Genomic DNA, 26810 nt, shown 5'->3' with positions numbered 1-26810 from the left:
GCTTCAGGGATGTACTTCCTGAGAATAAAAAACAAAATGTTTCTCTTCACAGCTTTTCAATTTTGGCTTTCAGGTGTTTGGTTTTTCACCTAAAAGTCAAAAATTTCTGTGGAAAGATTATGCTTGGTGTTAAAAAAACAAGTTTTCTGCCAAATTTTTTACAGTTTTTTTTAGTTAGCTCTAATTATATATATTTTACAAAACACAATACATTACAATCAACCAATTAACTTTTTGTGATATGATACTCACAAAATAGTTTGCAATTAAAAAAAATTAACAGAAAAGCAACATATGTAGGAAATTTGACCTAGATGATGGGCTAACTTTGAGATAGAATTTTGTCACCATGTTCTAACTTTTGGACAACAAATAGCTCTTTCCTACTCATTTTCTCCATGTGCAAAAAACATGCTTGACAACCATTTGAGGACAACAACAGACAGTATCCCCTAAGCAGGACCCTAACACTAATTCTGAATAGGCTAAAACAGCATGTGAGATGTGCAATGAACTTGTTTGGTTGTAGACATGTCTGAAAACAGTTTCAAGCATGGTTTCAAACCCTGATGTCAGCAAAACCGCTTTCAAAATTGATTCACTTGTTCTACAGACCTGGGTATGGTATGGCTCTCAGAAGTGAGATGATTGGTACGTTTCTGAAAGGTAACTGAAGCACAAGTTATTTAATCTTCATTATTTTAAAAGGTAAAAGCCCTGATTAGGTTATGCTCTGATGAGCAGCACGAGCATATTAATTAACATTCAGTCAGACCTAAATCTTAACCACAGGTGAAACTTCAATATATAATAGTCACTTCCACACTTAATTAACATTTCAGGTAACATAACTGCTTGCCCATCTGGTGACAAAGAATGCAAAGATCCTCCCACAGTCTCACATATTTCTATATTAAAACAAGAGGCTATTTCTTTTAATTAGCCCTGCCACTCTTGGTGCAGCCGCAGATACATAAAAATTAATTACCTGTAAACTCACATCTTTATAATTTTAACCTTTTTATGCTTCACTTGTTTTCAGTGACATTTACTTAAACACATACTTATCAGGAGATTGCACATGGATGACAGGCAATTTATCAAAAAAAAAAAAAAAAAAAAAAAAAAAAAAAAAGATAAAAAACAGAACACAGGACAAAGCTCTGTTTATGAAGCCTTAAGCCTGCAGGAGCAGACAATCAATAGCTTATCAAAACCTTTTGTTTTGATATTGCTGAAAGAGGCATTCTATTAAAATGCTGCTACTGCAAAATCATTATTTTTATTAAGTTATAACATCTACTACCTAGCAATTCTGCTATAAATCTGTTGAATGTATAATACACCTCTTCACTTTGTATTTAACATTACTCTGTGATGCTCTGTCCTACTGATATGCAAGGGCCAAGCCATCAAGAAATACAAAACAAACTTGGTTTTGTTTTGATCTACAAGATTCGAAGGCAGTGATTCACCCCAGAGAGGATATTCTAATAGTTCTTAATAGCTTTCCAGTTTCCAAAACAATCTAAGAATCCATATCAGTTTGTCCTGCATTTGTGTTTAAAGTTAATTAGCAAAATTGCAATCTGATGGCTAACTATATAGCAAATACTTGGATATAATAAATACATTGCTGTTTTAAATAATAATTTAAAAATACATTGATTTCAATGACAGATGCATATTGGTCAATCTTGATTTATCCCTTTTCCAATCTGATGGCCTCAGATCCCACTTAAAATCCTATAACATTGCCATCTCCTCAAAATGAGCCAAATTGCTCATTTTCAGGCCAGTGACAATGGGATTGTTAAAGACCTCAGATGTGAGACGGAAACTGTTCATTTCTGAATTGCTGTAAATAAACAATCAAAGAATGTTAAGGAAAATTCCATTGTTATTTCATACAGCATGGCTGGAGAAGTTTATAACGGACAATGTGCTGCCAACCAACTGATTTCTGGCTATTAAGTATGCAATGATTCCGTTTGTTTTATAATTTAATATTTGACAGCACATATTGATTTGCATAAAAGATTCTAATCTAATTAATACCAAAAACTGTGAGGTTTTCTAAATCAGTGTTTTTCAGTTACACAAATATAAACGTTCAAGTAGCTAGGAGAACTCTCTCCCATGCTGTCTGTTTGGACATAGACAACGGATATTACAGAAACAAAGAATTTTATGAAAAAGTTCTATAAAGGGTTCAAACATATCTGAAGTGTGCTAAAATGGAAAACCATAGCTGAAGTTTCTTTCATACAAAAATACATTAAAGGAAAGGCCAAGCTCTGTTTTAAAATATATTTAAAGTACCTTTTAAAAAGTTACTATGGAATGCTAGACATGAAGAACAAAGGCAGAGCATATCTTGTAGTGGTGAGCAGAACACTATGTTGCCTGTGTTCTACAACTGTGAAATTTGCTACAGAATTCATTCTCAGCTACAGATATAAACTTTCATTTTTAAAAAATGGGCATTAACTTAAACTCATCGTGAATCTGCAGACTCTCTGAAACAATAGTTGTTAGAGGTGTGATTACCCCAGTCTTCTCAAAGAATTTTAATTTTGAAACCTAATGCTGCCAATTTAATTCTCATAATTGTGAACTATCATTACCAATCACTTTAACAGAAACATCCAGCTAATGTGCTTATCCATTGTTGGATGTAATAGATACCAAGGTGGAATACAGGGAGACAGCTGATTGCTATTAAGGATTAATGGAGTAAACTTGTAAGGAGTTCAAAGCCTCCATTCCAAATTCAAGGTTACCACCAATCTTATCAAAAGCATAAGGAGGAAGGAAAAAAGAAAATGCAGCCATTCTCTAGTGCCAAAAGCCTTCATTGTTTTGTGGAAGTAAAAAACATAAACCACACCCCATTATTTCCTGTGTGGCTAATGCCCAAATTGTGCGGCAAATATGGTGCCAGTGCAAATACTCAATCAATGTGACTCTGATCTTGTAAGCAAGACATGCCAGCCAGGCATCTAAAAAGAGGATTCCCTGTACCAACGATCTTCCTTTTCCTGTGAATCTCCTTAGCAAGCACAGAACAAGGCAAAGAAAGAAAAAGCACAATATTTAGATAGAATTGCTTCTAAAATCAATGGTTTATTTATTTATTAAAACATTATCAGTTTTTAAAGTTTCATATATAATTTGTTTGAGAGCCACTGATTGAGGGGGATCATGTTAAATTTTTCTGGACTATGACTGGCTGAAAATCTTTTCTTTTTCTATTGTTGTCCTTTGGCCTGTCTGGTAAACCAATAATCAGGACCTTGCTGAGTTATTTCAATTAGGGGGCAAAACTGATTATAGGAGTCAGGTATTTCTTTGGTGCATTCCTGTTTCTTTTTTTTTTCGTTTTTGATTTCTGGTAAATAAAGTCCTGTCTTCCTGAACCTAGTAGATATAATTAACAGCAAAAGGAAATTTTCTTGTTCAGAACTTCACATCTGTCCTTTCAGCAAGTATTCTGCTTACAGAAGTTCAGTCTCTCTTGGTTTCCTCCCAGGGTCATGCACCACTACTTCGCCCCTTGTCTGCTGGATCTCTCTTTCCTTTCTGGTTCATTGATCTATCACTCACTCACCTCTGCAACCAATTAATGCTTCAGATGCTGCTTTTGCAATCAGTTTCAAGGGAAATCCATTACTCTGCGGAGACCTTGCCATGTTGACTTTGGATGGTGGCTTATATTATTTCAGCTATGGCTACACAAAAAGTCACTTAATTGCTCCCTCATTTAGCTTGAATCAAAGGTGCTTAGTACATCCATCAGCTTTTACCAGGTCTGTAATTGATGGCTGCTATCAATATCTTCCAGAATAACAAGATAATAGCCAATAAGACTCATCAATATGTTTAATATAGAAGGTGTATTCAGTGGTCAGAGCAATGAACTGGGCATAAAGACTCTTGGGTTCTATTCCAAACTCTGACAATAGTTTACCTTGTATATCTTGGAGATGTTAACTAGCAATCTAGTCAGAGTCAGTGGGAGATGCAGGTTCTGAACACCTTTGAAAAATCAGGCACGTAACCTGTGTGTGCCTCAGATAACTCAAGTTTTTAAAAAATAATATACTTACACATATGTTCTGAGACTGAACAAGTTTTGAGAGATTGGATGAAAGATACTTATAATTGGTAGAATCTATTATAATTTTTTCACTAGATTTTAAAAAACAACTTTATGCCTCTAAAGACTCAGTCTAAGTCTGTACTGTAAATATTAGCATAAAGTCAAAAGTGATGAGTAAAAAGTGGGAGTGCTGTATTGTGACTACCCAGTGCAATGTGACCTCTCCTGCCCAGTAAAGGGGAAGACATTCAGTAGATAAATGCATCCTTAACTTGATGAGGATTCATTAAATCCATGTCTCCTCAGGTACACCTATTCTCCACCAAAGCACTGCTTCTATTTACCCTACACAATTGTGATTACTACAAGCATGTTCACAAAGGGCTTCAAATTTACTAGTTTTCAGTGTGGAAACTAAATTTCATGATCCTTGATGTGTTCCATCCAAGAACGCACAAGGATCCAAGGCCTTTGAGAACTAACAAATATTCTTGATGTCTTCTGCTATGATAAAATGAATGAAACCCTCAGTATGAAAATGGGAAACAAAACTTACAAACTTCTACCTTTATAAAGAATGTGGTAAAAAAGAAAAGTTCAGCAGTTGCAGCATACTGAAACAGACTATATTGCATATCTCACTGCATCCATCACAGAGTTGCCATAGCAATTGAAAAAACGGTTAAAAAATGCAAGGCTTTGGTCTTATTTTGTGTGTAGGAGGAATATGATGTTTAAGACCTCAAGAGAGAAAGGACGTACACAGATATAAAGGAATGAAATGCCAGACAATAAAACCATAAGAAAGGATTATAAATGATCTTTAATAAAACGGATTACAAGGAAGAGAAAAGTGACAGCAGTAATTAAAGTCTGCAATTTCATCAATTAAAAACTGAGTTCAATGAGCTGCACATAAGGATAGCCACCATGTTTGGGGTTCAATATTTGGAGCAGAAATATCCACACATCTGATTTTTTAACCTATTATTAAAAGTAGCACCTAAGGCCACTATAACTGAAAAAAACCTCTATTTTTCACTTGGATTACTTCGTATATTTTATATATAAAATACCGTCACCATTTTCACCTTTTCCTCTATATAGGCAGTTTCCATCTGTTTTTGTTTCACACAGTAAAAGAATAGGAAAATGTTTAATAAAATAGGAAAGTATTGTTTAAAAAGAACAAACATTGAAACAGGCGTAGTAGCCAGAACTATTTTGAAATATATATTTTAAAAACAGAATAGATTTGAAATGGATATTGTTCCTATGAATTATCCTTACTGTTTAAACCCATATGGCTACTGATGGGTGGCTCTCACAGGGTTCCATTTACAGGAGATAGCAGTTGGTTTGGAGGTTGTAGAAATGTTTTTTTTTTTTACTTGAAGATTCACGTTATAGAGAACCCTTTTCACCAGAAGAACTCTTTACACTTCAACTCCAACCTTCCCTGTTTCCCTCCACATCCCAGAATCTCCTACAACCCCCTTTACAGTTTTCAAGGGGGCTGATAGCTTGGCTGCACTATATTTGGGTCTGGTGTCCCCCCTCTTTGCATCTTCAAGGGTAGAAGGTTTCCCTATCTTACTATACCTATTGAGTCCATTATATAAACGCACTGGACCACACAGCTACATAAAGATCTTTGATGGCAGAAAGGGAAAAAGCAGCTGATCATTATCCCTAGAACAATGCCAACCCCATAGCACAGTGTACATAACCAATCCCTATGCCCCCAAAGACTCTGGGTGCAGCTGCTCCTACATTGAACATAGGAAATCAATAAAGATACCTCATAATTAAGGCTTCTGTTTTGGGGGGTTATTAAGTCATCTGGGGGTGGCATTTTTAGCAATTTTTGAATTTTATGTAGATGCCCAAAAGTGGGGTTGTTCAGTGACTCTGTATATTTTGTAATAAATAACCACTTTTTAATGTTGCCTAGTGTGGTTTAACAAAGTACTGTTTCAAAGAACACTAAGAAACTTTTAGTGCACACCAGCAGAATCTACATAGACCAATTAATGTGCAACATTAGTGTGCTTTAGACAGCACACCCCTGTAGTCTGCATTACTGCTGCACGTAGACAAGTCCTTACATATCTGTAACCAACTCTAGTAGGTTTTTTTTGCTGTTTATTGGATAAACACCATTCTCTCTCTCTCTCTTTTTTGTATGTGGGGGGAGGGTTTAATCAGTGTTTATTGGTTAAAATCTAAAATCAAAAGTCCTACCTCAAAACCCTTGGATGAAAGTTGATATAAACCATTCATGGTATTCTAGGTTCTAAATCAACCACACCTACACTGAGATGCACTGATGATTCAATGATTAGTATTAATCTTATTTGTCATGTAGTTTCAAAACTTAATATAGTAAATTGGCAGAGCATACTAATCTTGATGGTTCCTCTGTTGACTTTCATGTGGTAAGCATGAGTTTTTTCACTTGCCACCTAAGTAGTGATGACCTACCTTTTCTCTGAGAAAACATTTGCTTTAGTGACTTAGAAAGTCTCTGCTCTGTCTTGAGTATTGAAGCACACTGAATGACTGACCAACCTTTGTGGCCAAGGAAACTTTGTGACCCTTTATTTACATTGTAATAAGGAAAAACACTCAATATAACAAGTATGTTTATTTAAACTCCAGGTGATAATATTTCCATGCTCTCAAGTCCTCAATTGCACAATGAATGTCTTGTTGAGAAGCTATTTCTGGAGGCAAACTGTAAATTGGTGGTCTAACTCATTCGTCAGTGTATCAGATACCACTCTGAATACCAGTATGATTTCTGTCCCTCTTCTGCAGGGAAGAGGTTTATTTTTTTTTAAATCCCAAAACAATTCAACCTAAATCAGACAGATAAACCAGGTCCTTTCCTCAGCCCTAGGGACTTCTGAAGAAGCCTACCTTCCAACCAAAGGTCTCTTTGTCTGCTTGTTGGCCTTTTATCTAAGCACCAGATGGCCTGAAGATATTTCTGGCCTCAGACCCATCACCTGGGATACAGCTAATTAATCAAAGGTGCAGCTAAGCCCAACTTTCTTAAAGGGACATCCCATCCTGTGACACAAACACAAAGATAATGAACAGAATGTACAATAGCTAATATAAGGATAAAGAACAAAAGAACCTCTATATCTGGGGAAATAATCAACTTTACCATGGTAGTGCTCATGACTCTTTGTAGTACCTGACAGTCATTCAAAGTAGTAAGTTCTAATTTGAATGGGCAAATAAAAGTCCATAAGGGCAACATGGAGTGTTAATATTTTATATGGACTGATGAACACCTTGAGGAAAAAGGAACTTGATAGTGAAAACAATTTTATACAAAAGAATTCCAGCAATTTACTGAACTAGATTAGACATTCTCTATTCCTAATTTGCCATCCCATCTCTAAAGGAACAGCAGAAATATAAGTACAGGGCCTCACAAAAAAGTGCTATTTAGAGAAAAATGAGATTATAATGTTGCCCTGTAAACTGTTTACTCGAGGTCTGATGAACTTGATATATTGTTACTGAATGTTCACCTACTGACTTATTCCTGGACAAACTTGAAACATTTTCTTTACTCAAAACTGAGCAGATAAAGAAACAGTAGAAATAAAAAATTATATATATATATATATGTTTCACCTTGAGTCCTCAAAATTGCCAAACCCGAGTGGTTGACTGCAGTACCTTACTGTCTGGAAGAGGCAGCATTTCTATAATAAACATTTATTTTTACTCACAACAAGCAAAAAACAGGAAAAAGGAAAAAGGCCTCCAATAACTTTTGTTGCCCTGCTTGGGAGATTGGCAGTTGGAGGCAGTTGGTATTCATCCCTTGCAAGCAGCAAGAACCCAAAACATATTTCTACAGGTGTATAAATACAAATTATATAGCCCCAAATACATCTTGCAGCAGATTTAACATTGTTAATAATACTGGCATGAATCAATCCAAGTCCTGGAAGGCATAATATAAACCTTGACACTGTTTTGGGAATAAATAAATCAGTACTCTGGTAACAAAGCAGCCCATTCATTTTGCCTGCCTCTTCTATCACTTCAGCCAAAGACAGTAAACAAGGTACACCCTATGTGGATTCCTTCCATGTTGTCAGTGCAACAAACAGCTCTAGAGCTACTAAAGAAAATAATTACAGTAGAAAAATAATCCTGGTTTTACATCAGTGAAAGCTTTGATAGAAGCCAACTAAAGATAATTAATCTTAGTAGACCGAAGAAAATGTATTATTCTTACAAGCACATTTAATACTGTGCTTACAAATGCTTTATTTTAGGGTCAATTCAGTGGAGTATATTGTCTTTTAAATGCAACATCTTCATCCAAGCAACTGTTTCTACATAATTTAAGCTTAAAAATTCATTGTTTGGGATTCATTATTATTTCCTGTATTTGTAAACAAAACCCAATAATTTAAGTTAAAAAAAAAACCCAAATCAACAATGCTGAAATAAAAACAGGACACATACTGCACATATATTGTGCAGAGGAAGTGAACAGGGTTATGCTGAAGGGCCAGGATCAGAAGGGGATTGGAAGGCTCCATGCTATGAGTACTGGTCCCCCACCAGATGGAGCCCCCTCTTGATCCCAACTGTTCAGCTGCTACCCCTGTGCAGGCTCAGGTCAGTAGGGGAAGCAGATGGGGCTCTTCGGATGGGACCACACTGAATGGCTTATGTCAGGAGTGGGCTCTGTCTGGAAAGAGAAGTGGTCTGGTCTGCACTGAAGGGCTGGGGTTGAATGGAGCAGAAGGCTGAATCCCATAAGTACTAGCCCTCCAGCCAGAGAGAGCCTCCTTCTAACACCAGCTCTTCAGTGCAGCCCTGTCTGCTTCCCCTGCCCAGGAGGGGGCTCTGACTGGCAGGAAGACCAGTACTCATGAAGTGTAGCCTTCTGCTCCCTGCAGACTGAACTGAAGTCAGGGACTCTGCAAGTCAGTAGCCCAGTCCCCAAAGAGCCAAAATTCGGGTGATAATCAGTGAAACCACAAATACTGTTTTTTTCAAGACCCAGGAATTTTTCAGGGAAAATCAGTATTACTAAAAATGACGGGACTTATGTATGCATAGGACCTTTTCCAGCAACACATTAAAGCAGATCCTTAACTTTAAGTAAATGAGTGGTCTTATGAAGCCAGTGGGACTCCTCACATATTTAAAGTTAAGTATGCTTGACTAGATGGGGGAACAAATTTCTCTACCACCCTACTTATGTACCTCAATTGTTGACATGGTGATGTGAGAAGGTATTTGAGTTTTCATGGTCCATTCAGTCCTTAGATACTTTTAATGAAACTGTTTGCAGTGGAATCAATTAGTCTTTTATAAGCTAAGAGTTCTCCATAACAACAGTGGTGTTGCAGGTTATCTACTACAGAATCTTCCCTTAGCTTCTTCTATGAAAAACTAGTTTTATTTTGATCTGTAAGGAAGAAGTTAAACCATACTGTGCTTTTATAAATCTTTAAACTTGTGCAAAGACATGGTTTTTTTGAAGTGCATTTTTCCACAACCTTGGTCTCCTATTTCATTATTTTAGTGGACCGTTAACTTGCTTCAAACTCTGGCTACACTGCAAAAAAGGCTTCAAGCTTTGGCCAATAGCTTGGGAGTGGCCTCTGAAGTCAAGGGAAACCACAGAGATAAGTAGCAAACCATTTCCAACTCTCCCAGTAGGTTAAGAAGTGTCAGATAAGAGTTGAAAAGGTAAAAGAATTAGTTTGGGATTTTGAAGGCTTAGTGTAGGAAAAGTTTTGCTATTATATAGCTAGAATCATCATGTCCACTTTAACCAACTGTGAATAGCAGGAATAAGGTATTAGATATTAAATCCTACAGAGGAGTGCACACTAGCAAAGAGAAGTATTTCAGAAAGTTGACAGGCCATACTGATCCCAGATACAAGTCCAATGAAGTCATTATATTTATACCAGGCATAAATCTGATCCAAGACTATTTAGAAGGATTGGACATTCACAAGTCCATGAGGCCGGATACAATGCACCCGAGGGTGCTGAGGGAGTTGGCTGAGGTGATTTCAGAGCCGTTGGCTATTATCTTTGAAAGCTCGTGGGAACAGGGGGAGGTCCCTGACGACTGGAAAAAAGCAAATATAGTGCCCATCTTCAAAAAAGGGAGGAAAGAGGATCCAGGGAACTACAGACTGGTCAGCCTCACCTCAATCCCTGGAAAAATCATGGAGCAGGTCCTTAAGGAATCCATTTCAAGGCACTTGGAGGAGAGGAAGGTGATCAGGAACAGTCAACACGGATTCACTAAGGGAAAGTCATGCCTGACCAACCTGATTGCTTTCTATGATGACTTTCTTGACTTTAGCAAAGCTTTTGATACTGTCTCACACAGTATTCTTATCAGCAAGTTAAAGAAGTATGGGTTGGATGAATGGACTATAAAATGGATAGAGAACTGGCTAGAGCATAGGGCTCAACGAGTAGTGATCAATGGCTCCATGTCTAGCTGGCAACCGGTCACAAGCGGAGTGCCCCAGGGGTCAGTCCTGGGGCCGGTTTTGTTCAACATCTTTATTAATGATCTGGAGGATGGGGTAGATTGCATCCTCAGCAAGTTTGCGGACGACACTAAGCTGGGGGGAGTGGTAGATACCCTGGAGGGTAGGGATAGGATACAGAGTGACCTAAACAAATTGGAGAATTGGGCCAAAAGAAATCTAATGAGGTTCAACAAAGAAAAGTGCAGAGTCCTCCACTTAGGAAGGAAGAATCCCTGCACAGCTATAGACTGGGGACCGACGAGCTGGGCAGCAGCTCTGCAGAAAAGGACCTGGGAGTAACGGTGGATAAAAAGCTGGATATGAGTCAGCAGTGTGCCCTGGTTGTCAAGAAGGCTAATGGCATATTGGGCTGCATTAGGAGGGGCATTGCCAGCAGGTCACGGGAAGTGATTATTCCCCTCTATTCGGCATTGGTGAGGCTGCATTTAGAATATTGTGTCCAGTTTTGGGCCCCCCACTACAAAAAGGATGTGGACAAGTTGGAGAGAGTGCAGCGGAGGGCAACCAAAATGATTAGGGGGCTGGAGCACAGGACTTATGAGGAGAGGCTGAGGGAAATGGGCTTGTTTAGTCTGCAAAAGAGAAGAGTGAGGGGGGATTTGATAGCGGCCTTTAACTACCTGAAAGGGGGTTCCAGGGAGGATGGGGCTAGGCTGTTCTCGGTGGTGGCAGATGACCAAACAAGGAGCAACGGTCTCAAGTTGCAGGGCGGGAGGTCTAAGTTGGACATTAGGAAAAAGTTTTTTACTAGGAGGGTGGTGAAGCACTGGAATGGGTTACCTAGGGAGGTGGTGGAATCTCCATCCTTAGAGGTTTTTAAGGTGAGGCTTGACAAAGCCCTGGTTGGGATGATATAGCTGAGGTTAGTCCTGCTTTGAGCAGTGGGTTGGACTAGATGACCTCCTGAGGTCCCTTCCAACTCTAATATTCTATGATTCTATGATAATATTTTTGAAAAGGGCCTGGCCTCGACTTGTTTTTTAAATTGCTATGTCTGAGAATGTTCTTTCCAGCAAAGTTTGAAGTTCACCTCATTAATTTAGGTCCTCCTGATCCCGCAAATATTGACACATGAGCATAATTATATAAGAAGTCCCACCGAAGTCACTACAAATTCTTGTGTCAGAAAAGTTATGTGCACAAGTGAATGAAGGACTGGGGCTTTACATTTTAAACATACAGTGCAGGGAATAGGACAATTAGCACTATATAAATGAAATTATGAGAATAGTAATAACCTTCATCAACTTAATTGTACCTTCAAAAAACTATTTTCACAAGAAATATTTTTTTTTCAATGAGAGAAAACCTTTGACTGTTGGATACAGCGTAAGTTACAGAAAAAAGCCAAAGTGGGGATGTCTGAATTGTTCTTGCTGCCATTAACAGTGCTCTTGGTAATGGAGAACAAATATCCACAGGAGACTGGATAAAATCTGATCTAAGTGAACAGTGACTACAATTTGCTATCTTATGTCAACATTTATTCAGTTGTGACATGAAATAGCAGACTCAATCCTAGTGAATATGACATTACAGCTAAGTAACCCCCTTTTGGCCTTCTCCACAATGAGACCAAGGAGTATACAGGCATGGAGACTAAATGTTAAATCCTATAGCGGCTCCCTCCAGACCATAAAACATACCTAGGTCTAAAATCATAACACTGAGTTGGAATCTTTAGAACCAAAGCACATGCCTCTACCACTTGAGTTAACAGAGCAACAAGTACTAGAAGTAGGATGTTATCCTCGATATAGATCAGGCATTAGAGGGGAATGAAAAACACATTTTGCCATAGGGTTTCACAGCTCTTTGCTAGGCAGCAGAAGAATGTTTTATGTTAGAAATACTGGATCCCATTCCCGATTCTGCAGGGCAGTGTGCTTTAGTGCTTTAAGACCTTTCTGCTCCTGTGCCTCCCAGCTTGTCCTCTTCTGTCCCTACCATTTTTGTTCCTACCCCCATCAAACTTGTCCCTATTGTCCTCAGCTCCTGTCCCTTCTCTGTTCCCAGGTTCTCAGCTTGTGTCTGTCTCTCTCAATTACATGTGCAAACTTCAAATCAGATGCTGCTGAGGTGGCTCACCCAACCAAAACCTCAGCCAGGCCTGGATGTGTATTTCATGACTGCAAATGGAAGCACTTATTCTAATTAGGAACATAATAACTAACAAAAAATTATTATAGCTGCCAATTTTGTCTGTAGTAAAACATGATGCTTGTTTAGGAAAGAGTCAGGGAGAAATTAAGAACCCAGGAAAGAGAGTTCATTGAGTACTTACAGGGTCAGTGAACTCTGGTAAACTGGCTTGGTAGGTGAGTGGCCTACAGTCACGAGTGTTATTCACTAAGACACAAGGGAGAAACATTGGTCCAAGATCATCCCCATCAAGCACATCAACTGTGAGGGTGGTCGTACTTGTTCTTCGTTCATTAAGATTTTGAGCCCGGTCCTGTGGAGGAAAACGGTATTTCTATAAATATGATTTAGAGAATTTAGAGTATGGTTCACACAAAAACACTCCTTTAACTCAAAGTTAAGATTGAACAAGAACATATTCTACCAACACAATCATGAAAAGTCTGGGAAACTGCTAATTACAGAAACATTAACTTTGGCACCACCTCCATGCTCCCTATCTTCACAAACATACAAATCCACATGTTGATTATGAATGCCACAACACCATATTATCTTCCAATATCAAATTTGTTATCCTCCAAAGTTAAAAAAATTATCAGTCAGACCTCAAAAATGTCATGGGTTCTTTTAAAAAAGGATTAAATCAAAATTTTGGGTCTGTCTTCTAGTTTTTAACTCCTTTTGCCCATCTTCCATGTGTATGAGACATCTACTGTTTTTCCAGCTCTTGCAAATTTATAGTGAGTAAGGAGATTTTGACTCTCATTGTAGAAAGCCTTGCTAGAGAACCCAACTAAGATTGGAGCCCTCTTGTGGTAGGTAGTGTACAAACAAGCAATAAGAGAGAATCCGTGCTCTGAAGAGCTTATGATCTATGACAATGCACAAAGATGAGCTTGTGACATGGGAACTAGAACTAAGACTGAACCTCATCTCACATAAGAGCTACCAAACTACCTTTAGATGGGGAATAGCATTTAAGCCCTGCTGAGCTGGGCAGGTTCAAACAGGTGACCTAGATAGGGTAAAGTGTCCCCTATCTCATAGATCTATCAAAAGGTTCACCAGAGAACTTCCTGGCCCAAAAAACTTTGACCTTGGTAGTCTGCAGTATTACTTGTCAAGAGAGACATATAGGGAGTGAGGGTGCATAGTTCACTGAGGGCATGAATGGAACAAGGACTGAGGAAGGAGGTGAGCAAAAGGTTTGGGGAATGAGCCCATGTTGTGCAGCACCCATATTTTAGTACACATCACTTGGCTTTTTCCCTTGGCTTCCTATGGTGTAAATTAAAGCATTTATGAAGACCACTAATCACTATATTTTATATTTACATAGACAACCCAAATCAGAGATTAGTCTTGAGCTATACATACCTAAAGTTTAAAGTGTTAGACCTCAGTCCTATTTTAGCTAGAAGTAGCCAAAAAGTTGGTGAGACAGCAGGTCTACATTTCAAAACCGAGTTACGTTTACTGCTTCTAATTCCTAAACTGGTATGTAGATTTATACCTAACACTATACAAACTCAAATCATTCCTGTAAAAGCAAATATTTTACATACATATAATGCTGATATACATTATTTTCCATACATAACAAAGGAATGTAATCCCTTATTGTCTGGAAATCTCAACACAAGTGTAATTACAGTCTCATTATATATTTTTGTCATAATCTACACCAGGTACTGCCGAAAATTGTGTCAAATTCTGTTTTTCACAAAATACGTATATTGTGTAATTTATTGAGAGTTTACAAACTTCTTTACTATTGTTTTTGGAGGGTGACTAAATAGGACCTAGCTCCACCAAAACATATTACCCATCAAATAGTTTCTTCCAGTTTCCTCAACTCCCTTTGAGAAATATTTCCTCTGTGTTCCTAAACAATAATTCCTTGTTCTTTCCCTGCTAATATCCAAATACTAATGTTGTTTACTTGCTGCTAAATTGAACACCGTTCAACTAATAGGCCCAGATCCCAAGCACTGAATATACGAATACATTATACACAAGGACACTTTAGAAATATAACCACTACTCCTACTAATTCATGATCGTGTCTTAATTTGTTACCTTTTCAGCATGGCCCTGATTCAGCACATGCTTAAATCTGTCCCTATTCCACAAAGCACTTAGGTAAATGAGTGAGTGTTAACCATTTATATACATTCTGAATATTGATGGACTTAAGTGTGAGCCAAACTGCTCTCCTTAATTTATAGATTTTTAAGGCCATAAGGGTCCATTATCATCTTCTGATCTGACCTCCTACATAACATTGGTCATAGGACTTCACCCAGTAATTTCTGTATCAAGCCCATAATTTCTGTTTTAGCTATCGACTATCTTTTAGAAAGATATCCAATCTTGATTTAAAAAGTTCATGTGATGGAAAATCTACCATATTCCTAGGGTACATCTACACTGACAGCGGCAAAGTCACCGCCGTCAGATCGACCTATCTGGATCGATTGAGTGGTCAGCGAAGACCCACTCAATCCAGAAGTTGACGCTGTTAATCACCCCTTCAAGTGGTGTAGTTCTGCATTGACGGGAACGCAGTTCCCATTGGTGCAGTACAATGCAGACAGCGCGCAGAAGGGAAGCACAGCAGTCAATGGGAGTTACGCAAGCTACTCTGCATAACTTGTGTAACTCCCATCGACTGCTGCTGAATTGCTGGGTAAGTGTAGACCAAGCCCTATGTAAGTTGTTCCAATGTTCAAAAATATGCACCCTATTTCTAGCCTGAATTTCTCTAGCTCCAGGTTCCAATGCACTGGCTCTTGTTATTTTTATTTCTGGAAGATTAATGAACTGTATACTATCAGAAATGCTTTCCTTATGTAGGTACTTTTAGATTAAAATTAAGCTTTTTAAATCTGTCACTACGGCTATGTCTACATTGCAAATGAAGGTATAACTGTGGCATAGGTAAGCATAGCTGTATTACCTTTGCTAGGTAGATTAAAGCTGACATTAATAATGTGGATGAGATGGAATAAACTTCAGCATGGCCAGGCCACCCCTGCACAAGCACACTGTGGATCTGGGGTATATACGTGGTTGCTACCCTGTGTTGCAGCCCATGCCACCAACTATTGTTACCTGTACTAGCTAAATTAAAGTTAGCATAGGTTATGCATGCCTGTGCTACAAATGAACCTTTGCTTGCAATATAGATGTACCCTATAAGACATGTTTTCCAGACCTTGAATCACATTCTTGTAGCTCTTTTCTGAACTCTTTCCAATTTGTCAAAATCTTTTTTGGAGTGTGAACTCCAGAGCTGGACATAGTATTTCAATAACGGTCTCACTAATGATGTACACAGAGGTAATACCACTTCCCTACTTGATATTTATTTGCTTAGCTGTTGCAGGATTGGGATAACTCTCTTTGCTACACCACACTGTGAGCTCACGTTTAGTTGGTTGTATAAATATTAACTCAAAGTTCTTCTCATTGCCATTGCATTCCAGGAACCTGCCCTGCATTTTATAAGTGTGGCTTACATTCTTCATTTCTACATGTATGACCTTGTGTTTAGCTCTATTAAAACTCCTGCGGTTCGAATGAGCTCATTATATCAAGTGATTCAGATTGGTCTGTACACCTGACCTATTCTCATCATTATTTACCACTCCACCAATTTTCGTGTCATCTGCAAATTTTGCCAGCATTGATTTTTATATTTTCTTCCAGATCAGTGATAAAGATCATAGAATCATAGAATATTAGGGTTGGAAGGGACCTCAGGAGGTCATCTAGTCCAACCCCCTGCTCAAAGCAGGGCCAACCCCAACCAGGACCTACTGACTTGACTTGCCAAGATATTGACTTGCCAAGAACAGATTCCTGCAGTATCCCTCTAGAAATATCCCTATAGAATTATGATTCTATGAACTCAAGTACTTTTGAGTTCTATCAGTTCATCAATTTTTCATCTCTGTAATATGGGCTACATTGATTTTGTGTAGCACAATTATTTTTAATCAGAAAGTCCTGCTATTTTTTTAAAAAACCACAATGTGGAATACTTTACAGAAGTTAAGCATTATGTCAACATAGTTACCTTTATCAACCAATCTTGTAATCTGATCAAATTGAGGGCCATGCCATCCTCTCTAGTTTCATATATTTTGTAATTGATGCCACATCTTGATAATGGATCATGTTAAAAACAGAACTAAGCAAAAATATATTGACTGAATAAAATACTAGTGAAAACTTGCAAAAATTCCGTTTCAAATGACTATGATATTCTTGTCTTAAAATGCTGAATAATATTGCTGTACACTGTTAAACAGAAACAGCTACTGTCTTCACCCCAGAGGCAGTTGCATTTCACTTGTGGATGATATGATCCCTGTTATACAGCAGTTTAAGTACTTTCTGATCCTTTGGAATGAAAAGCATTAGTCTGAATAAATTAGACACTTGGTTTGATCTTCACCTAACACTCCACTTTCTCTCTCAAGATAATATGTATAAATAATTAAATAGCATTTGGAGCAGAGACTTTTACTTAGGGGTCTCTATTTCTGGGTGAGAGCTCTAACCACTAGACCAGTGGTTCTTAACCTTTCCAAACTACTGTACCCCTGAAGCCTGAGTCCCACCCCCACGGGGCTGAGGCATGTAACTTAGTTTCATGGCGCCCCTGTGGCTCCAGGCAATTGCCTTTCTTGCCACCCCCAATACCAGCTCTGCACTTGCGACCCCTCTAAACCCCCAGGTTGAGAAACACTGCACTAGACTATAACATCATGCTCAGTTTCTCTGGCTCAATGACTTCATTTTTACAAAGTGGAACAACTTCAACAGGAGAGACAGAAAGACCTACCACTGAATACCCTATAGAATGGTGATTAGAGCACATACGTGGAAGGGGGGAGGCATGAACTGAAGTCTCTACTCCAGAGAGGGAATTTGAATTTGGACTCCTACATCCCAGGGGAATGTGCTAACCACTGGGCTATTAGGCATAAGAGGAGCACCACAACCACCTCCTCTTTTGACACCTCAGTCTGGGACAGATCCTCAAATTTGTCATCTAAAAAGAATGGCTTGGGTGTGGGAATCTCCCTCACTTCCTCTGCCATGAAGACCAATGCAAAGAATTTATTCAACTTCTCTGCAATGACCTTGTCTTTCTTGTGTACTCCTTTATCATCTTGATTATCCAATGGCCCCACTGATTGTTTGGCAGGTTTCCTGCTTCTGATGTACTTAAAAAATTGTTGTTAGTTTCAGTGTCTTTTACTAGCTGCTCTTCAAATTCTTTCTTGGTCTGCCTCATTACACTTTACACTTGACTTACCAGAGTTTACGCTCTTTTGTATTTTCTTCAGTAGTATTTGACTTCCAATCTTTAAAGGATGTTTTTTTGCCTCTAACTGCCTTTTCTACTCTGCAGATTTAGCTATGCTGGTATATTTTGATCCTCTTACTATTTTTATATTCATTATTTATTTATTTAATATTATTATTATTATTATTTGGAGTTATACATTTAGTATGAGATTCTATTATGATGCTTTTAAATAGTTCCCATGCAGCTTGCAGGCATTTCACTCTTGTGAAAGTTCTTTAAATTTCCATTTAACTAGCTTCTTCAGTTTTGTGTAGTTCCCCTTTTTGAAGTTAAATGCTAATGTGGTGTGTTTCTCGGTAGTTTCTTCTCTGCAATTAATTACATTATGGTCACTATTACTGAGCAGTTCAGTTATAGTCACCTCTTGGACCAGATCCTGTGTTCTATTTAGGATTAAATCAAGACTTTCCTCTCCCCCTGTGTGTTACAGGACTAGTTGCTTCAAGAAGCAGTCATTGCTAATGTCTAGAAATTTTATCTCTGCATCCTGTCCTGAGGTGACATGTTCCCAGTCAATATGGGGATAGTTGAAATCCCCCATTATCATCAGGTTTTCTCTTTTTATAGCCTCTCTTATCTTCCAGAGCATTTCACAATCACCATCACCATCCAGGTCAGGTGGTTGGTAGAATATTCCTATTTCTATACTCTTGTTATTCAGGCATGGAATTTCTATCCATAGAGATTCTGTGATACAGTTTGATCCATTTAAGATTTTTACTATATTTGACTCTATGCTTTCTTTCACATATAGTGCCATACCCCCACCAATGTGACATACTCTGACATTCTTATTCTCATTTTGGAATCTGCTTATATTAGCAGTGAATGGAGGTATCCAGAAAATACGGATCATATGATTATCTTACTTCTGTCTGAATTTGGCTCTCTTCACTGTGACCAGCATTACTTCTTTCATGACAATGTTAGGCTTAGCAACCTTCATCACCAGCTAAACAGTTTATTTTGTATATTAATTAAATATGAGGCTGTAAGCAATACTGGATCAAAGAAGAGGAACAGGGCAATTTAGTCTTACCTAAATCATCTAATTAGCTTCTTAGTCTCCATCTTTTACATTCAGAAATTATAATTAATAATAATGATAGCTATAAATGCACTTCATTAGAATGAAAGAAACACTTGTACAATACACACATGCAGGCAAAGGACCAACTGTACATCTCAAAGAGGTTAGGTAAAACAAACAAAAAATGTAAAGGAAAGCATAGTTGAACTCAGAAGAGATATATGTTATGCATTTGGAGGATGGTGAGATCTTTTTCTCAGAAATCACTTCTACAACAGCTGAGCACTCAAAACTTCATTGAAATCAATTCACATTTGATTACAGTAGAAGATTTGAGTATGCAGTGATTGAAATAATAGGTATTATGAGCCTAAACGTGCAACCTTTACTCACTTAAAACAGTTTTTATTCATATAAGTAGCTCTATTACAGAAATTATATAGGGTGGGTCACTATGACCTGAATCCTGTGAAGATTTAAGCATGTGCTTAATTTGAAGCACATGAATAATCCTGCTGAATTAAACAGGTCTAAATTTGCATTTACAATTAACCATGTAAGCCTTTGTATATTCAAGGTTTATATTTGTAGAAGTTAATAGAGGGCAAAAAGAGAAGTCACTCAATAGTCCAGGGATTCCCAAACTGTGGCACATCTATGACTGGTGGTATGTGAAATGATGTACACAACATTTTTTTTAAAGAATTTGATATGTGAGAACCAATAACAGTGGGAGCCACTGTCCCAGTTTATATAAGGGAAACTCAACCTTTTTCCTCTATCACCCCAACCGTTTCAGTGCCTTCTTCTTTGCGGAACCACAGAATCCCATAACATTTATAACTCTGAGATGGAAGGGAAGGCAGGCAGGAGGTATGAATGCCTAAAGGTGACTCTTGAAAAACTAGTTACTGGGTAAGCAATCTTTCTTTCTTCTCTGGAAGCCTTTGTGCATTCCCATTTCTAAGAGATCAGCTAGCAGTGTTACCTAGGTGGAAGATGGATGAAAAGTTCTTATTGAGATAGGGCTTCTTCTAGGAGTCACACATCTGAAGACTAGAAAAGGGACTATTAGTTATAGTGCCCAAGAGCAGCTACGAAGACCCTCAAAGCTTGCCCAGATGGCACCAATGGCTCCTCAATCTCTCCATGGAATATGGTGAATCTGGACAGGAGTCTAGGAGAATGATCTGGGATGGAATCAAGGGATCAGGTAGGAGTAGGTGCCAATTGCGTTCTGGAAAGCCAGTTACAGATGGCTTAGTCACTACAGCTTTAATAGGTGCCTGAGGGTGGTAGAAGAGTCCCTGATGTTAGGTAGAGGAGACCTTGGGCCTTAACCCTTGGTACAGGCCAAGGCTAATGCTGACACAGGTGTTTGCCATTTGGACCCAAAGTATGAGGGCCTCGGCAAAAAAGCAGAATGTTCCAAACACACTGTGAAACTTGAGTTCAAGGGCACCTTCTCTGCCCTCCAAAATGTGGACGAGTCTGAAGACTGAGCTTCCATTCCCAGTTAGTCCAGGGTACAAAAGCCCTGCACACCACACAGTGTGGTTTGCCTAGGTATGCTCCAGATCTGTAATAGGGGCAGAGCATGATATGCAATTTTTAGAAACCTTCTTTGGAATAGTCCTGATACTGGGGAGAGCCTGTATGCCTCTGAAGAAATCTGGAAAAAGTTAAAATGCCCTCCCTAATTACACTACCATATACACTGACAAATAAGAAAAAATATAATGATGTTCAATTAGTAAAGCAGCTAAACCCAAAACTAGGTGACGTAACACATGACGGAAGGTGCCTTCAGCTCTCTTCATCAGTGGCAAGGAACAGAGGCACTTGGAGTAGGGATGTTGTACTGTTTTGTATATTGAATGGCATCTGATAGAGGAAGCCATGCAAAGACATTCATGCATCACCCCCCCCCCCCCACCACCACCACCACCCACCCACCCACCCACCCACCCACACACACACACACACACACTGCTTTGAAAGGGAAAATCTACATGGACATTGCCAGGAGGTGCAATCCCACAAGTGGGAATGCAGAAAAGCCCTCAGTTTTCCTTTTGTATTCTAATATTATAATAATGAATGAATATAACTACAACAATAATAAATAATAATCAATTCTAGCTGCAACTATTTTGCTTTTAGGTAGCACCTTTCACCTAAAACGATTAATTTATATCCATATTATATACAAATATATTACTTTATGAGAATGCTATTTATGCTGCAAAATCCAATACTTGAAAGCTAGGAAATGCCAGATTATACTTGCCCATGCAATCTTAATTCAGCTCTCTTGTACATCCATCCTGTGCACTGAATGGAGCAGGAGGGAGTGGAAATAATAGTATGTGGTCATGTAATTAAAGACAGTATCATAATGCATATACACAATGAGAAAGAAGGCAACAGTAAATCTGGCATTTCCTAATTTTTGCATTAATTTTGCTATCTAACCAACATTCTTTTAACTTTCCATTTTTTTGTATGTAATTTACCTTCTTCTTTATCAAAAACTACTATGAAAAACAAATTCTATTCTGTGCAGCTATAACAACCCTTCCATCACATATGATCATCAGTGTTTTAACTTTGACACTCCAGCACTACAGTACAGATTACTACCACTTAGACTATATAACTAACTACATCAGGCAGCAGCAGCTGAAGGTTGTTATCTCAGAGAATGGACGGACTGTTGGGTCCAGGTCCTGTGGGTTGTCAGTGATGGGGCAGCCCCAATCAGCCAGGATCACTCTCTCTGTCTTCCCACCTCAGGGATTGAAAGGAATTCTTGCCCCATCTGGTATTCTCAACACCAGAGACACATGCTGGGGAGAGCCAGCCCTGGCTTTTTCTCCCCCACTCTTGGGGCATGAGTTCTTGTCCTTGTGAATGCCCTGGGGGGGGGGGGGGGGGGCAGGGAGAGGAATGGCCCATTGCGCATGGTGCTGGATCTGGTGGAGGACAAGCGCAGTCTGGTTTCTGTCCCCTGAGGTGCCCCCAGAGAAGGACAAAGACTACTGTGGTCCTCTTTGCAAATTCTGAGGCCTAAAATATGTTTTAATCTGTATTAACACAAAACGCCTGAGATATTTATAAAGGTCAGGGTGATTCTATCCATTCTTTAGTACAACATTGATCAAGCAAGCAGAAATGCAAATGGATATTTTCAAGAGAAAACACTTCTAAGGCCATTTCAGAGCATCCAGTTCAACCACTACACCATTTGTGTGGAATTAATAACTACAGCACAGAAATGGAATGGAAGGAAATCTTTCATCCACTTATTAGAAATACAAATTTTATTCTAAAAAGAAAAGGAAAAATAGCTTTCATTTCCTTCAAGGACACACAAAGCCTTCTGCCAATGACAGCTATATTAGATACAGTTTAAATGTCAGTTTCATTCTCAGCGTGTGTTATCCACTGTTAATCATCTTGTAAAAAACACCTAACACGCATATAGTGTGAATTGAACAAAAAAAATGTTGTGTTTGAGAAGGATGCATTTCAGAGCTCAGGGATGCAGTTAAATTGTATCCATTAAACTCATTTCAGACAAATTAGTATCGCTCGATATGTCAAAACAAACTCTCAGTGACACTAGAATGTACTTTACTACATGGACTATACTTAAAATATACAATCCATTACTTGTGACAAAAAGAATGTCTTCTTTCACAACATGAATGTCCTTGTCTAAGCAGCATTATGCAAACTGTGTTAAAAGATAACAAAGACTAAAGAGATATTAAGCAACCTTTCGACACTGGTGACTTAAGAAAAAGAACACCTCAGACCTCGTATGTGGACAAGCCCTTCCCACCCGCTCCTATTACCCAAGAGAAACTAAAATGAATCCATGACAGAAATAACCATTTTAGAATCCATACTTACATTTGCTTGAACAATAACAAAATAACGTGTCTTTTCTTCATAATTTAATCTCTCTCGTAAAACTACTGCTCCAGACAAAGTGAGAGGAATGTCAAAGGTCCTATTGGATGTCTGCAAAAGCCAAAACAACAAAAATAAGAATTCACATGCTGTATTTTAGTGTTAAATAATACAGATAGCTTTCAATGGATACATATATTATATGACAATCAAAGTTGTATTAGGATGATCCTCTGATTTATTTGTCTGATCAGCTCTGTATATATTTTTATTTAATCAATTGGGTTGCATATGAACCCCATAATAAAGGTAGGTAGGTAACTTGGCACCACAATCTTTTTCATGTATTACTTCCATTCATATACGGTCATGGAACACTTGTAAGCAGAGACTCAGGAACACTGGTCTTTCTTATATTTTCCTTTCACAAGGCTTGTATCACTGGTGGCACTGCAGATTGGGGCAATTCAGAACAACTTTTTCTGTTTTCAGTACATATTCATGTTCTACCTGTTGTCCTTCCTATATTCAAGACACACGTCCTGCTGCTGAGAAAATACTTTCAAGTATCAGAGACTTAAAAAAAAGAAGATTCCTAGACTCATAGACTTTAAAGCCAAAAGGGACCATCATGATCATCTAGTCTGACCTCCTGCACATCACAGGACACAGAATCTCATCAACCCACTCCTGTAATAAACCCATAACTTTGGCTGAGTTACTGAAGTCCTCAAATCATGATTTAAAGACTTCAAGCTATGGAAAATCCACCATTTATTCTTGCTTAAACCAGCCAGTAACCCATGTCCCAGATGCAGAGAAAGGCACAACCTCCCTGCATTTTCCACTTTTGTGGAGAGAGGCAAAAAGTTAAATGTATGAAGAGTAGAGACCATTTAGACCCCAGTTCAGCAAAGCATTTAAGCACATTCTTAAATTCAACCGAGACTTTTGCTGGAGAGGGGGTGGAGTTATTCATATGGTTAAAGTTAAGCACATGCTTAAGTGCTTTGCTGAAACAATGCCTTACTTATTTTGTACGTTACTTAATCAAAGGTGAAATTCTATTTCCACTATACTTCCACTCAGATAGATTGATTTCATTGTCCAGTACTGAAACTACTATGTTGTGTAAGACTAACATTAATTTACTTTGAAGGCCCATTTTGAGAGAAGACTCTAGAAGTTGAAATATAGATTTAGAGACAATTGATCAGGAATGTGTTCTCTGTTCTGTCAGTGACTGTCTCCGTAACATTGAGAATCTTTCTGTGCCTCACATTCCCCATCCGTAAAATGGAGATATTTATTTAATTTATAGATATGTTGTGAAAATAATGTTTAAGATCCATCAATGAAAGGCTTTGTAGAAAAACAGAGTATTTTCCTTCCTTAAACAAACTATTGTTGCATTATTTTCCATAATCATGAATTATTCAGAGTTGAAAATATTTGTTTACATCGTAACTGATTTTTGAGTAAACAAGTGGTATACATTACAAGTGAGCCATGTTACCAATAGCAGTTGTATACGGTTTGGTTAACTTTGAATTTGACAGTTGTGTCTTTTTGGACAAAAATAAGCATATAATCAAAATTGCAGAGACACTGAAAAAAATCTATTGAAATGCAATCACTTTATACTGAAGCAGAAGAAAAACTAAAGTAGAACCAGTGAGACAGCAAGAGCAAAGAGGAATAATTTAAAATATCCTTGAAAGCAAGAAGAACTTTAAAATGATAAAACTGTCACAGAAAATTAAATTTTAGCCTTACCAACCTCAGCAGTGTTTTCAGATTGACAGCAGGTGTAGATTTTGAATGAGGTAAGATTATTTTTTTGCTTCAGGTGTTTCAGTGTAAAAATATACACTTTAGTTAAAAACTATCATGGCTGTGTGTTCTTTACCCAGCACTAAGAAATAGGATACTGAGTTTTCATAATAAGTACTCTAATGTAAGCCTAAAACCGCAGCATTAAAGAAAAAACAAATATAATTGCTGTATGACTGCAATTTGTGAATGACTGCTTTAGCATATAATGCCTTTAATGCAATGATGCTTGTGCAATAATGTGCCATAATGCAATGCTGTTTTTATTTTAAACAAATAAAACATTAACAAACAAAACAAACTGATTCTAAATGGCAAATATTAGAAACGATGAAAAAATAAACATGTAACCCAGACAGAGTTCCTGGAGCCCCCATCATGTTCATGCAAACTTAAAAAAATCATACCAACTTAGAACAAAATATAATACCAATAGGATGAGGCAATGTCGTGGGAGGAATCTGGCAGTAAAGATGTTGGGATGGCTGGTGGTTTTCTTACTGGTGAGATATGCATCTCTGTGTTGAGGAGTAAAAGAGATGCCAGGTCAGGTGCCTTAATTTCTCTTTTATTACTTTTGTGTTTGTATTATGTATGTTATGTGACTCACATACAACATAGTATTTTATGCACTTTATATATATATATATAAAGCTTTAGTTAAATGAGTTTTGGTAAAATATTTTCCGTGAATTGACTCAGCACAGAAGGAGAGATGTGGGTTGATTTCATGCCTGGATCTCTATTCAGAAAACATGAGATGGGCCTATAGTTCCGCCATGGATAGGTGAGGTTCTGCTAACATTTGCTGCTGTGCAATGGAATGTTGTAAAAGGATGAAGTAGTAAGGGAGACCAGTCAAAGTAGGGGTTGGGATGGGACAAGTGCAAAGAGATGGAAGGGTTGGATCAGGAGTGTAAATGTTCCTGGAGAGTGGAACAGGGAAAAAACCTAACTGAGGGACAAATCCTTAGTTGATGTAAATCAGTATCACTCCACTGTAATAAATGGATCTACAACACTTTACGCCAGCTGAGAATATGGCCCCAAACTGTAAGACTGTGTAGGGGAATGTTCAGCAGCTGTGAAGATGTGTAAGCAGCCAGGTTGAACTTGCATCAACCATTTGTAATAATGGAGTGGGAAAGGGAGAAATCTGATGTTGCTGATGGAATTGGGAGGAGAGGGGATAGGATCTCTGCAGTCTGGGAGGTAGTTGCCCGTCAGAATGGAGGATGGGAAGGGAGCGAACAGCAGTACAAAGGGAGTTGACAAGAAAGTGGACTGTTGATGAGGAAGTAGATGACACAGCACTTATGAATGAGGCGGTAGCTGATGTTTATTGTCATAGCTCCACTAATGGACCAGTAATACACAGATGGATGAGAGCTGTAAAGCAACTAGGTAAGTGAAGGGGCTGACGACTGATCAGTTGAAGTGGGGTATTAAACAGCTGAAGGGAGCATGGAGTCCAATCATGGTTCAAGGCTATGTGTGTGGACTGAAGGGAAGGAGGAAAATTAAAGGGAAATTTGGAGAATCTCTGAACATCGTAAGTGGTAGGTAAGTTGTTCCAAAATGCAACTTTGAATAACCATTTCACACCCCACATCTCTCAAGGTTTTTCACATCTCTCAAGGCAATGCTGGTTCAGGGCAATTGTAGCAATAGCCTCTCCAGTTTTGCCCACGATCACACACTCCAATTTTCTCCACGGTACTCATAAATACAGAAAAGTCACTCAAAACTGGTTCTCTACTTCAGCAGCAGGAGCAGCATGTTGCAACATTTAGGTGGGTGTGGTAGGTGATGTCCTCTGGGTTTCTGCTGTTGT

General features: G+C 38.3%; 1 protein-coding gene across 1 annotated transcript in view; it reads right to left on the bottom strand.

Annotated features, from left to right (window-relative positions):
• Nucleotides 1-26810, bottom strand: part of PCDH15 (protocadherin related 15) — a 714631-nt gene that overhangs the window by 390341 nt on the left and 297480 nt on the right. Inside the window, exons 8-9 of the mRNA XM_067552760.1 lie at nt 23144-23254; nt 12952-13122 (exon numbers count right to left, since the gene is read on the bottom strand). Coding sequence (XP_067408861.1) covers nt 12952-13122; nt 23144-23254 — 282 coding nt within the window. The remainder of the gene's footprint in view (nt 1-12951; nt 13123-23143; nt 23255-26810) is intronic.

This window comes from Emydura macquarii, unplaced genomic scaffold (genome assembly GCF_026122565.2).
Source record: "Emydura macquarii macquarii isolate MOO-44397 ecotype Brisbane River unplaced genomic scaffold, CSIRO-AGI_Emac_v2 contig_1390, whole genome shotgun sequence".
Lineage (NCBI taxonomy): Eukaryota > Metazoa > Chordata > Testudines > Chelidae > Emydura > Emydura macquarii.
This window is presented reverse-complemented; position numbering and strand designations above follow the sequence as displayed.